The sequence below is a fragment of the Symphalangus syndactylus genome, chromosome 3 (assembly GCF_028878055.3).
Source record: "Symphalangus syndactylus isolate Jambi chromosome 3, NHGRI_mSymSyn1-v2.1_pri, whole genome shotgun sequence".
Classification (NCBI taxonomy): Eukaryota; Metazoa; Chordata; class Mammalia; order Primates; family Hylobatidae; genus Symphalangus; species Symphalangus syndactylus.
In genome coordinates this window covers 78,070,961-78,086,495 of record NC_072425.2, presented here as the reverse complement: position 1 = coordinate 78,086,495, position 15,535 = coordinate 78,070,961, and the positions used below count along the sequence as shown (strand labels likewise).

Below are 15,535 nucleotides of genomic sequence, written 5' to 3'. Positions count from 1 at the left end.
TTGAGGACCTTTTCTCTTACCTGTTAGTTTTATGTCATCTTTGCAGATAACTCTATTCAAGTTATTTGCTCAATATGAGTTCAATATGCATTTTTATGCTACTTAATATTGCTTTTTTCTGCGTACATGTTTGGTAACAACAATTTATCACTTCTATGATTCCCTCAAATTTCCTAACTTTTTTTTTTTTTTTTTGAGACAGTCTCATTCTCTCACCCAGGCTGGAGCGCAGCGGCATATCAGGGATGTGAGTCCTCCAGCTTAGTTTCTATTTCTCAGGGTTCCTTAGACATTCAGGGCCATTTCCATGTGATCATCAGCATTGTGTATTCACATTTCTTAAATGTCTGTGTGTAATAAAGATATAATTAGAGAGTCTGCTGGGACTGTTTTTCCTCTGGGACATTTTGGTTCATGTATATTTTTAGTAATGATCAAATCAGGGTACTTGCTGTATCTGTTCTCATACAGGTATTATTTCTCTGTTGTGATAATATTCAAATTGCTCTCTTCTAGCTTTATTGAAAAGTGTACTATTTTGTTAACCAGAGTCACCCAGCTGTGGTATAGAATGCAAGAATGTATTTGTCCCAACTAACTGCAACTTTGTTTCCATAACCAATCCTTCCATCTCCTCCTTCCCCTCTCCTCGGAAAACCACTACTGTACCTTTTACTTATTGAAGGCAAAGTTTTTTGGATTCCATATAAGTGAGATGAATTTGCTTGTTTTTCTATGCCAGGCTTATTTTATTTAACAATATATTTTCCAGGTTCATCTATATGGCTCCAAATGAAAATTACATTATTTTGTTAAGGATGAAGAGTATTATTGCATTGTGCAGATATACTGCAGTGTCTTCATCTCTTGATGTGCGGTTGGATAGGTAGGTTGATTGCATATCTTCTATATTGTGAATAGCACTTCATAAAACATGGGAAGGCAGTAATTTTTTACGGTACCAGTTTCCTTTGCTTTAAATGCATACCCAGAGTGAGGAACCTGCCAACTTTTTTTCACAGTTTATACCCTAATTTATATTGACGTCAGTAGCATATACGAGTTTCCCTTTCTGTAAATCTACACTGGTTGCTGCTGTCCAAAATTTTTATTGCTGTTTTGGTAATATTCATTCTCAGTGGAGTTTGATGGTATCTGATATTGGAGTGTGATTCTGACTTACATGTTTGGAGTGATTAGTGATGTGGAGAAACTTTTGTTTCACCTGTGAATCAGTTTCATGTCCTTTGCAAAAGTGGTTGTGTACATCCTTTGCATATTTTTAGCTTGGGTATTTTTTAAATCTTTTCCCTACTTAGTAGCTTTAGTGCTTGAATATGTTAGATAACAACCCCTTCCAAAATTAGGATTTTCCACAGTTTTCCCCCAATCATCCTTTCCGCCAAGGTAGGATGCTTTCTCTTTGGGGTCACTGTTTTCTCCCCCATGCAGAAGCTCTAAAGTGCTGGTCTCACAGGTTTATATTTGCTTTTGTCAGCATGGATTTCTGTGTGGAGAGAGAGAGAGAGAAAGAGACAAAGAGATGGCAAAGTCATTGTATTTTCTATGGGTATTTTCCCCCTAAGTGAGAACATGTGGTGTTTGGTTTTCTGTTCTTTCCTTAGTTTGCTTAGCATAGTGGCCTGCAGGTTCATCCTTCTTGCTGCCGAGAGCATGAATTTGTTTAAGCTGTGTAGGATTTTGCAGTATCTGTATACAACACTTTAAAACATCAAATCAACTGTTAAAGGGAACATGGGTCAATTTTATTTTATTTTTTCTTGTGAATAGCACTACCAAGAACATACCCATGCCTGTGTCATTTTGAAAGGAGGATTTATGATTTATTTTCCTTTGTGTAGATACCCAGTTATGCGATTGCTCATTTGGATGATAGTTGTTAAGTTTTTTGAGGAACCTCCGAACCGCTTCTCATAGTGTGAGAACTAGTTTTTATTGCCACCAAGAGTGTAGCAGTGTTTGCTTTCTTCCGCTGCCTTGCCACCATGTAAATGTTTGGACTTTGGACAAATGGCCACTCTGACCGACGTGAGATGGTATTTCAGTGTGCGTGTGAGTTGCATTTCTCTGATGATGAGTGATGTTGAGGTTTTTTTCTTGTCTATTGGTCACTTGTACATCTTACTTTTACAAGTATGTCTTCATGTCTTTTTGCCCATTGTTTGGGTTATTGGTTTTTCTGCCTCTGGATTTTTTTAAGGTCACGTTAGAGTCTGCCTACTAGACCTTGGTCAGAAGCACAGTTGGGGAATATTTTCTCCCATCCTGTAGGCTATGTTTTTACTGTGCTGGTGATTTATTTTGCTATCTGGCAGTGTTTTAGTTTCTTAGGCCCAACTTGTCCATTTTGGTTTTTCTTGCCGTTGCTTTTAGGGACTAAGTCATCTAAATTCTTTACCAAAGCCCGTGTTGAGAAAGGTATTTCCTAGGTTTTCTTGTAGGACTTGTATAGTTTTTGGTCTTCTACTGAAATCTTTCATTCACCTTGAGTTAGTTTTTGCATCTTGTGAGAGGTAAGGCTCCAGTTATTCATCTGCAAGTGGCTAGACACTATCCCAGTGCCATTCATTGCACAGTGAGCCCTTTCCACATCTGAATTTTGGTGTTTCAAAGGTCAGATGGTTGCAGGTATGAGGGGTTGCTTCTGGGTTTCCTGTTCTAAGTGGAGGTGGGTCTGTAGCTTTTCTGTGAAATTTGAAATTGGAGAGTGTGGTCCATCTGACATCGTCTGGATCTCCCAGCATGGCTTTGGAGTTTCAGAGCATTTTGTGGTCCCATGGGAATGTTAGCATTCATTGTTTCTTCACGTTGCTTTCAAAAAACAAAATCGACCCAGTCCTAAAGGTGTACAAGTAGAGGGCAGAGTGGAATATTTGGATCCATGCATGCATCACATAGTGATGAAATCAGGGTATAGCATCGTTTTTTGCCTCTACAGAGTGTTGCTGTCTTTGAGTTGAGGAGAGCCAGAACCTTTCTTTCTGGCTGTCTTGAAAACTATCCTCTGGTAAAGTTTTCTCTGGTCACCCTGCTGAGGAATAGAACAGCAGGTTTCATTCCTCTTATGCAACGTGTCACTTTGTACCTGTTTCCTGTCCCCACCCATGCCCAGCCTTCTGTTCCAACCCTGGCAAGCATGATGGTGCTTTGTAGATCTATGTGAGATAAAGGGTCTTAGATTCCTCATGACTGAGGTAATGTGAGGTTTGTCTTTCTCTGCCTAGTGTGTTTCATTTACCATAATGTCCTCCAGGTTCCACAGGGTTGCCGCAGATGACGTGATTTCAGTACCTGTGTCTGGCTGAAAAGTGTTTGTGAATGGATGTTGCGGTTTCTGGATCTCATGGTCTGCGGGTGGACAGGTAGGTTGATTCCTTATCTTGGCTATTGCGACTGGTTCCAGAATCAGCATGGGAAGGCAGATGTGTCTTCTGTGTACTGATGACATATGATTCCAGTGCACACCCAGCAGTGGCGCGGCTCAGTGAAATGGTCGTTGTATTTTTAGTTTTCAGAGGAACCTCCAGGTGGCCTCTGTAGTGTGCGTACTAATTTACCTTGTCAACAGTTGTGGATAAGAGAGCTCTCCTCTCCGGAAATTCACAGCAGCATTTGTGGTTTCCCTTCTGTTAAGATATATGAAGTTCATTGTAATACTCTTTCCTTTGAGAGGGACGCGATATCTGAGTCTTGTTCTGATTTTCATTTTCTTATGATTAGTGATACTAACTAGGTGTTAACAAGTACATTTGTTTTCAGTTTTATGTGAAAAGAAAAGACTCTTTGGTTTCTTTGCCCAATTTTGGTTTGCTGATTATCTTCTCTTTTCTGCTGTTTTCTGCTAGTTACTAGTGTTAGTTACTTACACCTTTTCCAAAAAAGGTCTCCTTAGCTGTGTTTTCCCCGATACCTTTCTTATCATCCTTTGGATGTTTGTTTCTTTTCATTCATTGTTTTCATTCTTTCTTGCCCCCCCCAAGCCATATAGTCTGATACAGATTCAGGGGTGTGCAGTGTTGTGGTTTTCCACTACGTTGGTTACTGATGAAATAAAGGAAATTCACTAGCATACCAATCTGTTGTGAGTTTTGCTTATTTGTTGTTTGTATTCTTTTCTTTCTCCCATATTTTTTCATTTTCCTTTTTCTGCAAACTGTAAGCATAGATCCAGGTTGACCCAGGTATCTGCACACCATATACTTTCTTCTCAGAGAGTGATAGTTTCAAGTTTTGGGTATAGGTCTTTCATTCATGTTGAGTAGATTGTTGTGAATTTCACACAATAAGGACCCTATGTTGTTATTTTATCTAGGAATATCCAGTTCTCAGAACACTGTATTGGACAGACTCTCCCTTCCTGTGGTGACTTTTGCAGTTCTTTCTAAACATGTGCGTACGCTATATCAATTTGAATTTACTCCTGGGCACCCTCATTGTGTCCATTGGTCTGTGTTTCTCTGCTAATGCCTGTCACAAAGCATCTGGGTAACTGAAGCTTTGGGAAGTAGTTTAAAGTGGAAGAGTGTGATGGCGCTCCGCCGACTTTGTGTGTGTAGGAACTGCTTTGGGAGTGCGGGGCACTTCACTGTCCCACAGGACTTTCAGAAATGTGGCATGATCCTATTTGAAAACAAAAGTTTCACATGGTCTATGCTTTTACTTTAAGGGCGCAAGGGACCGTTTGACATATGGATCAGTGCTGTTGTGATCAAATTACAGGACCTCGCGTTTCTGTTTCAGGCTATAGTGAGGATTTCTTGGTGGAGAGAGTATCCCAATCTCACCCCTTCCCGCTATATTGAATATTATGCTAGGATATTGTTAAGCCTAGTCACCCTGCTAAGCCGTAGAACACCAGAATTCTTGCCATTCATCTGAGCATCACTTTGTAGCTGTTTCCAAGCCTCCCCTCAGCCTCTAGTACGCACTATTGACGTTGCTTCTCTATGAGATGCACTTCATTAGATTCCACGCGTGTGAGATTGTGCTGTGTTTGCGTTTGTCTTCCTCTGCTGGCTCTTTTCCTTTAACTTAATGTCCTTCAGGTTTCTCCATCTTGCTGGAAGTGACCTGCTGTCCAGAAGTTTGATGGCTGAGGAGTATGCCATCGTGCATGCATCTTTCATTTCCTGCATTTCTTCCTCCGTGGATGGACAGGTAGGTTACCTCCATACCCTGCTTATTGTCCGGAGTACTTCATCAAACATGGGAAAGCAAATATCTCCTTAAGTTTCAAGTTTCCTTGGCTTTGCTGGTATACCCAATGTTGGGATGGCTAGAGGAACTGGTAGTTGTACTGTTGTTTCAGAAACCTCCTGCTGTCTCTCCCAGTGGGTATACAAATTTGCATTCCTACCAATAGTGTGTGAGAGTTTCTCTGTCTGCAAATCTACACTGCCCTTACCTTCAAAAAGTTTTATTACTGTTCCTGGTCATACTCATTCTCTGGGGAGTGTGGCAGTACCTGAGTGTGGTTGGGATTTGCGTTTAGGGGATGATTACTGATGTGGAGAAACTTCTGTTACCCGCGAGTCTGTTTCAGGTTTTTTCAGAAATGCCCATGCCAGTCCTTTGGGCATTTTTAGCGTGTGTATTGGTTTTTATGTTTTTTTCCACTTAGGACCATGAGTTTCTTGAATATGTTGGATAAGAAGCCCTTCCAGATCCACAGTTTTCCATAATTTTCTCCCAGTCTGTGGGGATGTCTTCTGTTGGGTTCACTGTTTTCTCTCCAGTGTTGAAGCTGTGTGAAGCTCTGAGGTTGTCCTTAGTCTTACATGGTTACATTAGCTTTTCTTAGCGGTGATTTCTGTGTCCCTTTGAGAAGAAAAGCGAGATGGTAAAGCCATTGTATGGTCTACGGGTATTTGATTCCTGTGTGTTTTCTGTTTGTAGTTTAGGTGCACAGGTTCAAGTTTCCCCACAGTAGACACACACCCTATGTGTTTTCCTTGGAGGTTTTGGTTTCACAATTGCCCTTTGGTGTTCAGTGGATTTTGTGTCGCTTTGTGTCTTGTGTAAGGGAAGGGTTATTTCAGTCCTTTGCATGTGACCCCCCAGTTTCTTCAACCATCGTGCCTTTGGTGTGCTTTTGGGGGAAAAGCAAGAATCCCATGGGTTCAGTGTTTATAATTGTGGGTTGATTATTTGGCTCCTTCACTGTGTCCATTTGGTTATCTTTCAGTGTTCATGCCACTAATGGATGGATTGGGCCACTGTAGGCTTTTTTTGTTTTGTGCGTTTTCTTGTATTTTCTTCCTTTTTTTCTATTTCTGTTTCCAAAGCTGGGTTTTCTAAAATGATAGCTACTTTTATTGTGATCGAGGGGTGTACGCCTGCAGGTTCATTTCACTACATGGCTATACAGCAGACTTTTGATGCTTGAGGTCCTAACGTACCCGTCACCCAGGTGGTGAACACAGCACCCGTTGGATCATTCTTCCTCCAAGGCTTCCTGTCTGTCTCCCTCCTTTTTTTGTCTGGTAGTACCCAGCATCTGTTGATTTCATCTTTATGTTCGTGTGTATTCAGTGTTGAGTTTCTGCCTATAAGTGAAAACCTGCGGTGTTTGGTCTTTTGTTCTTGCCTGAGTTCGCTTAGCAGAGTGGCCTGCAGTTCCATCTATGTTTCTGCCGAGGGCATGATTTTGTTTCTGTGTTTGATTTTCCTTGGTGGCTTCTTAGTATTCTGTGGTGCATAGGTATCACATCTGATTTTCTGTTGGCATCTAGGTCAGGTCCACGTCTTTATTCCTGTGAGTAGCACTCCTGTGAACATGCAAATGTCTGTGTCTTTCTGATAGACACATGTATTTTTCCCTTGGGTAGATACAACCAAAGATTGTACTGGATTGCTGGGTCAAAGCAATCCAAAGAGGGTTGGATTGCTGGGTCGAAGGGTAGCTCTGCTTCCTTTCCGTCTTTGTTGTTGTTGAGAAATCTTGAAACTGCTCTCCGCAGTTTGAGACCTAGTTTGCATTACCCCAAGAGTGTAGCCGTGTTCGCTTTTATCTACTGCTACACAAATATGTTTTGTGTTTGGACAAATGGCCATTCTGACTGGTGTGTGATGGCACTGGTACCTCATCTCTGATGATTAGTGATGTTGAGCATTTTCTCGTGTCTGTTGGTCTTTTTTAGGTCTTGTTTTGACTAGTGTGTTTGTGTCATTTGCCCATTTTTTACTTGGGTTATTTTTCTGCTTCTTGATTTAGGTAAGGTCCTCTAGATTCTGGCTGTTAGAACTTGGTCAGATGCTTGGTTCGGGAACATTTTCTCCCATCATGTAGGCTGTGTGTTTACTGTGTTAGTTGCTTTGCTGTGCAGCAGGTCTGTAGTTTCTTAGGCCAGACTTGTACTTTTGGCTTTTTGTTGCATTTCTTTTGGGTATTAATTGTCTAAGTGGTTTGCAAAAGCCTATGTTGAGAAAGGTGTTTGATAGGTTGTCTCTTAGGACTTTTATATTTGAAGTCTTCTATTTCAATCTTTGGTTGATCTTGAGTTAATTTTCCATATGATGGGAAGCAGGGCTGCAGTGTTAATTCTCCTGCACATGGCTAGTCATGTATCCCAGTGCCATTCGTCGCATAGTGAGCCTTTTCTTTATTTCTTATTTCTGTGGTTTTGTCAAAGGTCAGATGGTTGTAGTTCTGCCAGGCTACTTCTGCATTTTCTAACTTGTCTAGGTGAAAGCTAGGTCATTTTTTTCTGTTATGATCTATTCTGATTTCTTGGGTTCAAGAACTGATAAATAAATTTTAGAAACTGAAGAACCCACTTACATTCTCAAGGTTAGAAACCATCACCATCACCCTATTCTGTGATGTTATGGACTTTATTGAGTTATATCTTTGCCCTTTTCCCTCAAGTCTCTCCTCTGGATTTATTTTGTGAAATTAGATTTTGAATCACATTCTGTTGCATAAACTGTGCTTGAGCAAAAAAAAAGTTTGTTTGGTTTTTCTAAAAACATCGTTAGTATGCATGGGGTGAAGAACAACAAACATGTCTTCTCTTTCTAGTAGTCACACCATTACACTCCTTTCCAGCCTCTTTGATGCTACATATGGCCATTCAAATGAGCCCTGGCTAAGTACATGTGGATAGAAGTTAAGGTTTGCTTCTTGCAAGCCTGGCGCATGATTCTATGTTCTGATTTAGAACATAAGAAAGAAGTGAGACTTGCTGAATGAGACAGAAAGCACTCATGAACGCTTCCTCTGACAAGCTCCAAGGCAGACTAGTTGCCTTGCACTGCTTTGGACAGCTACTCGTTTGTTGGGCAGTAATTTCCCAACATGGGGACAACCCAGAGCATTTTCCACGTTGATATTCTGCTTCAGTTGCTCATGGTTTTGATCAAAGCTAGACAGCGACTAATCCAGGAGACTCAGACCCCAGGCCAGCGTGGAGTCCTGTCAACCACAGGACAGGATCATCAGAGGAAGAAAACAAGTAGCCCTTTTTTCTGGATTTTCACCTGCTCTGTTTTCAGGAAACCTGAAGCCAGTTAATGTTATTCAGGCATGACTGAAAAGAGATTATTTTGAGTTGTTTTGGTGGCACCAAGAAATGTGCCAGTGTGACAGCCAAAAAAGCAGAAAGACCAAGGCATTGAGAGTGGGAGAGCCACTGATGATGCTGGGTCTGGTAGGCTTTTGGAGATCTCCCAGCCCCAAAACAGCCAAGCAACTCTGTCCTGGGTTGTGAGTGGGCTCAGCCCCCGTGTACACCCATGCTTGGATTCTGGCACACATGGCACCCACAGGAGGCAGCACCCCCTCCAGGAGACCGGTTGGCAGGACCATGTCTCCACACGCGAAGACAGCAGGCAGAACCCACACATTCTCTACTTCTCCCAGTGCCAGTTGCCCGTGGGGGTTCACGATGAGACTGACGGGTCCAACCTGCAGGCAGAGTTGCCACCCCAGCCTGCAGCAAAGTGGACCTTTTTCTGCCAGAGGGGTCTGCTTTCCCATTGGCCAAAAAGGCCTCAAATGACAGGGACAGAACAAGGCACAAGTGCCCATTAGAGTGTCTGATCCCACCTGGTGTCTGCTCCCACACATCTCCTGGGAGGTCCCAGCAGGTACCCAGGCCTGGGCCACAGCTCACCCCACATTCAGAGGTGGGTAGCACAGCTGCACTGTGCAGGCCTCAGGAAGGAAAGGGAGAAAGATGACAAAAGCAAGACACAAGAAATGCAGCAAAAGCACACTAACACACACACTTGACACTCATCTGGGGCAGGCCATCCTCTCACCCATGACCAGCAGTGCAGGCAGCCAAGATCCGGGCAGGAGGCGGTGCCACCGTCCCCTGAGTTAGGGTATGGATCCAGGGAAGAACATAGAGTCCATAGAGTCAACGGCCACTGACCTCAGGACCTGCAGTTTGCAGGGAGGGGATGCTGTAAGAAGAACTGTTCCAGGTCACAGCTAAATATGTCTGGCTTCAAGAAAATACTTCAAACCAAAGTACATTTATGGAAGACTCTCAATTATATAAAAAAGCAGTTTAGAAAATGTGAAAGCAATCACTGAACATATTCATATATTTTCATCTAAATTTAGTTACAGAGTTTTTCTAAAACTGGGATCAGGCCAAGTATGGTGGCTCAGGCTTGTAATCCTAGCACTTTGGGAGCCTGAGGCAGGAGGATAGCTTGAGGCCAGGAGTGAGAGACCAGCCTGGGCAACGTGGTGAGACCCCTCATTTCTACCGAAAATACAGAACTTGGCCAGTCATGGTAGCACACCCCTGTAGTCCCAGCTACTCAGAAGGCTGAGGTGGGAGGACTGCTTGAGCCTGGGAGGTTGAGGCTGCAGTTATACAAGATTGCACCACTGCCTTCCAGCGTGAGTGACAGCCCATCTCAAAAAATAATAACAGTAACTCCCGGTTTTAATAACTATTCTGGAGTTGTGCAGGTTCTCACTCACGTGGGAGCTAAAAAAACTTGATCCCGTGGACACAGAGAATACAATGGCAATACCAGAGGCCGGGAAGACTGGGTATGTGGAAGGGAGAATGAAGAGAAGTTGGCTATTGGGTACGAACCTACAGTTAGAAGAAATAAGCTGTAATGTCTGACAGCAGGCTGTGGTGACTAAGTAACATTATTATGAGTAAATATTCAAAGTAACCAGAATACACGTTTTATGCATGTAACAAGTATTTGTATCTATCCTACAAAGAGGTAAAATATTGTGTCAATAAGATGGAGAGGTTATGCCCAAGCCTCCAGAGAGGGGCTCCTTGGATCCGCACAGCACATCCTGCCCACCTGCATCCACTGCTGCACTATGCTCCTCGTATCTGGGCCTTCCTGCTCTGGTCCCCAAAGCAGGTGGTGCTGACTCAGGTGGCCACACTGTGGACCTGGGTGTTGGTGGCCCAGAGGGTGGGTGCTAGAGGCTTCCTGCCCTTCTTGTTCCACTGAGACCAGATGGAGCTAGGCAGTGACAGGATACCACCTTCTTGACCAGATCCTGGAACACAGGAGTGTCACCTGGCCCCTTGTCATCCCAACTTAGCACCCAAAGTACCCTCGGGCCTGGGCCATGGCTGGGCTGGAACTCAGGATGGTTAGGATGCAGCTCAAGCCTTGTGGCATCTCTGGGTTCTCTGTCCACTGAGGGTGCCCTGGGACGCAAAGCTGGTGGGAAGAGGTTGGCATTTCCCCAGCCTATCCTTACTCATGCTAAGCACCCCAGACTGTCCTTCCTGGTCCATCACCCTGGTCACATTCCCCAGGGCAGCTCAGGGCTTTGTTCAGGGCTTTCCCATGGTCAGGTGCCTAATAAGTGTTGAGACGTGCAAGGCCACTTTGGCAGATGGGTAGGTGCTCTTTGGTGAGCACCCCCAGAAGGGCAGTCCCCCACCCAGGTGTCTGCGTGCTCCTGCTTGTGTTTGACTGTTAACAGCGCTTCATGCCAGGGCCACCAGCTCCCATCCCTCCTGTCAGGAACGACACAGACAGCAAGTGCCTTGGGGGTAAGGCATTTGCCGGGTAACATAGGTGGCGAGTGCCAGAGCTGGGATTTGAACCCAGATCCTGGCACTCTGTATGGGGCAATGGAAGGTTTGAGGATGCCCATGTAGGAAGGAAGGGCAGCCTGGCCCCACTGAGCCCAGCTGTTCCCTGTGACCCTGGAGGAAACTCCTCAGCCCCCAGCTGGGGAGAGAGTCCAGGAGGCCAGGCTTCCTTTTGCTTCCTGGCTCAGGATCATAGAGGAACGAGGAAATTTAGTGTGTGTGTGTTCTTTTCGTTTCATTGAAAATTTAATTTAGTATCAAGCAAGAGGAGCTTTAGCTTAACCCTGCATATCCAGGCAAGACTTCAGTTACAACATAGTAACTTTTTTTTTTTTTTTTTTTTTTTTTTTTTTTGCGCTTGTGATTGGCTTCCCCTCTACTTCTTTTGGTAAGAGCAGGTTGGTGTCCAGGCTCAGAATCCATTTTTCTCCCACACCAAAGCACCTGTAGTTTGGGTGAAGCAGCCTGGTTGCATAAAGCTTCGCAGCAGAAGGGTCCCGGTAGGATGGTCGAGGTGGTCCAGCTGAGAGGCCAGCACCAGGGAGGCTCAGTGTCCTGTTCCCAGGATCTGCACATGGAGTTGCCTTTCTGCATCTCCCCATCAGTGGTAGGTGCTCCTCTAAGCCCCCTCTTGCCGGCCTGGACACAATGGCCTGCACCTTGACCCTATTTCATGCCAGTGGAGCAGAGCCCCCCAGGCCAGAAGCCCCACAGGTGTTGGCCCTGGCTTGGACAGGCAGGGGGCACCGGGGCAGGAGCTGACTGTGATCCTGTGGCCCCAAATGCCCCCTCGCTGATGGCCTCGTGTTCTGGGTGCGGAGCAAAGAGGAGCAGGTGTCGAAGGCACCTCAGGCAGGCACTGGGCTCGGTGGGCGTCTTGTGCTCCATGATTTTTTTAATTTTATTATTCTTTAATTTTTAGGGTACATGTGCACGACGTGCAGGTTTGTTACATGTGTATACATGTGCCATGTTGGTGTGCTGCACCCATTAACTCGTCATTTAGCATTAGGTGTATCTCCTAATGCTATCCCTCCCCCCTCCCCCCACCCCACAACAGGCCCCGGTGTGTGATGTTCCCCTTCCTGCGTCCGTGTGTTCTCATTGTTCAATTCCCCCCTGAGTGAGAACATGCTCCGTGATTTTGAGGCCATTTGTAGCCAGCTCCGCCAGCCCGTGCTCCGAGCTGCAGCAGCTGCCACGCACAACAGCACCGCCAGGAGTGTCCTGGGGGCTTTCTTCAGAGGAGGCTGTCAGCATCCTCAAGTTCCGGCCGCTTAGCCCCAGTCCTGCTTCAAGAGGTTTTTTTTTCACCAGAGGCTTCTCAGTGGCTTGAAAGCTCGGCTGACTCCCACGGGAAGTTTGCCAGGAACACCAAGCTGTCAGTGACATTCGTGGCACCAAGACTTATGTGGGTTGCACGCATCGGCCACTGTCTGTGCCACGTGCACTGATGCCACCTGAGATGTGCACGCTGCAAGCGCACGTGCCTGCAGCATGCGCGGCAGCGGCTTGGCTGGCCTGTAACGGCTTGCACGCACACGCCGCGCGTGCATAACGGTTTGGCTGGTGTATAACTGCATTCACATGCCGCAGGTGTGTAACGGCTTGGCTGGCCTGTAACGGTTTGCACACGCACGCTGCACGTGCGTAACGGTTTGGCTGGCGTGTAACTGCACGCGCATGCCGCACGCGCGTAATGGCTTGGCTGGCCTGTAACTGCTGGCATGCGCACGCTGCACGTGTGTAGCGGCTTGGCTGGCCTGTAGCGGCTTGGCTTGGCTTTGCGTTCTTGGCTTGGCTTGGCGTTGGTCGCTTGGATTGACCTTTCCTTCTTGGATTGACGTTTCCTCTCTCACGTTCTTTTGCTGGGCTTGACCTTTTCTCTGCTGGGTTTGGCATTCCGTTAGGTGGGCCAGGTGTTTTCTTCGGGGGGGGTGGCCCTTCCTGGGGTGGGCATGGGGTCACCTCGGATGGGTGTGGGTTTTCCCTGGGTGGGGTGGGCTGGGCTCCCCTGCTGGGGTTGGCAGGTTTTGGCTGGGATTGACTTTTCAAACAGATTGGAAACCCGAAGTTACCTGCTAGTTGGTGAAACTGGTTGGTAGACGCGATCTGCTCGCTACTGCTGGCCTCTCCTGTTAAAAGCAGATGGTGGCTGAGGTTGGTTCAATGCCGGCTGCCTCCTCTGTGAAGAAGCCATTTGGTCTCAGAAGCAAGATGGGCAAGTGGTGCTGCCACTGCTTCCCCTGCTGCAGGGAGAGAGGCAAGAGCAACGTGAGCACTTCTGGAGACCACGACGACTCTGCTATGAAGATGCTCAGGAGCAAGATGGGCAAGTGGTGCCACCACTGCTTCCCCTGCTGCAGGGGGAGCGGCAAGAACAAAGTGGGCGCTTGGGGAGACTACGATGACAGCGGCTTCATGGAGCCCAGGTACCACGTCCATCGAGAAGATCTGGACAAGCTCCACAGAGCTGCCTGGTGGGGTAAAGTCCCCAGAAAGGATCTCATCGTCATGCTCAGGGACACTGACGTGAACGAGAAGGACAAGCAAAAGAGGTAACCAGGCCTGGGCTGGGAGGAGGTGGGACGTGGGGGGATGATGGGGACATACCCTCCTGGCAGGGGAGGAGGGGGGACCTGGCTTTCTCGCCTCCGCAGGCCTCACACCACCCTGGATGTGGAAACCTCAGAGAGGTCAGGGCGCAGGCCCCTTTATGAGCTGCAACACAAAAACAAAACTTTAGCTGATTTCCAATCAAATTATAATTTTCCTCGTAGAACAATAATAGACCGTTTTAAAGTGATTTAACTCGCAAAATTGTCAATGCAGCAGATTATTTTTAATCTACAGATTTTAAAACAATGTTCTATACATTATAGAAAAGTGTATATTGAGAACTAAGAATGAAGCCCCATAACACATCGACTTCAGGGCTAAATATTCTTCAAATAAAATCCAGTATGGGTTTTATATAAATGTACACTATGTAAGTATGTTCTTTACTGAGGAACCTTAGAAGGAAACTGAAATGGGAAGATGGTTCCTGTGCTCAAATAGGAAGATAGAATTTTCTTAAGATGTGAGCTGTTTGGCTGGGCAGGGTGGCTCAGGCCTGTAATCCCAGCACTTTGGGAGGCCTAGGCGGGCGGATCACGAGGTCAGGAGATCGAGATCATCCTGGCTAACATGGTGAAACCCCGTCTCTACTAAAAAATGTTTAAAAAATTAGCTAGGCGCGGTGGCAGGTGCCTGTAGTCCCAGCTACTCAGGAGGCTGAGGCAGGAGAATGGCATGAACCTGGGAGGCGGAGCTTGCAGTGAGCCAAGATAGCGCCACTGCACTCCAGCCTGGGAGACAGAGCGAGACTCCATCTCAAAAAAAAAAAAAAAAAATGTGAGCTTTTTCTGTTTATCACTTTTACCTAAGCCAAATAAAAATAGCAGTTTTAGCGTTTTTAAATTATACATGCTGTCTTTTATTATTGTGATAAATTTTTTTGTAACAGAATGGAAAAAGGCTTGCTTTTCCAGATATCAAAATGTGCATGTTACTTATTTCCACAAAGTGTTTACTAACAGCTGAAAAGACATCAATGAATAAAACAGAATAGGAAATTTAGAAATACCCAAATATATGTAAGAATTTAGCACTTGATAATGGTGATGTTTTTTATTATTTAAAAAAGATGGATTGTTCATAATTCATTTTTGGAGAAAACTAACTAGATGTTTATATCACAAAAATAGGAGTATAGATTAAAAATTTTAAATATATGAAAAGAGAAACATACCAGAAGAAAACACAAATGCCTATTTATTTATTTTTTTGATGGAGTCTCACTCTGTTGCCCAGGCTGGAGTGCAGTGGTGCGATCTTGGCTCACTGCAACCTCTGCCTCCTAGGTTCAAGCAATTCTCTGCTTCAGCCCACTGAGTAGCTGGGATTACAGGCAACTGCCACCACGCCTGGCTAATTGTTTTGTATTTTTAGTAGAGAAGGGGTTTCACCATCTTGGCCAGGCTGGTCTTGAACTCCTGTCCTCGTGATCCACTCATCGTGGCCTCCCAAAGTGCTGGGGTTACAGGTGTGAGCCACCGTGCCTGGCCTATATATGCAGATATAATAAAATAAGCACATTTTAAAATTGGGCAAAGTACTTTTTTGCATATCTACCAGTGACCTGTATGCATAGGAAAAGATAGCGTTCCTGGTAGAAGAAGGAATTTAAGTTAGAACAGGAATGAAATACTGTTCTCTATTTAAGTTAGAGGAGGAATGAAAAGCTGGGTGCAGTGGCTTATGCCTGTTATCCCAGCACTTTAGGAAGCTGAGGCAGGTGGATCATGAAGTCAGGAGTTTGAGACCAGTCTGGCCAGTGTGGTGAACTCCCATCTCTACTAAAAATATAAAAAATTAGCTGGGCATGGTGGCACACACCTGTAATCTCAGCCACTCAGGAGGCTGAAGCAAGAGAA

General features: G+C 45.3%; 1 protein-coding gene across 1 annotated transcript in view; it reads left to right on the top strand.

Moving 5' to 3' along the window:
• The first annotated feature begins 13,205 nt into the window (after window positions 1–13,205).
• LOC129479349 (POTE ankyrin domain family member B-like) overlaps window positions 13,206–15,535 on the top strand; it is a 34,025-nt gene continuing 31,695 nt past the window's right edge. The window contains 1 exon segment of the mRNA XM_055272353.2: window positions 13,206–13,615. Coding sequence (XP_055128328.1) covers window positions 13,206–13,615 — 410 coding nt within the window.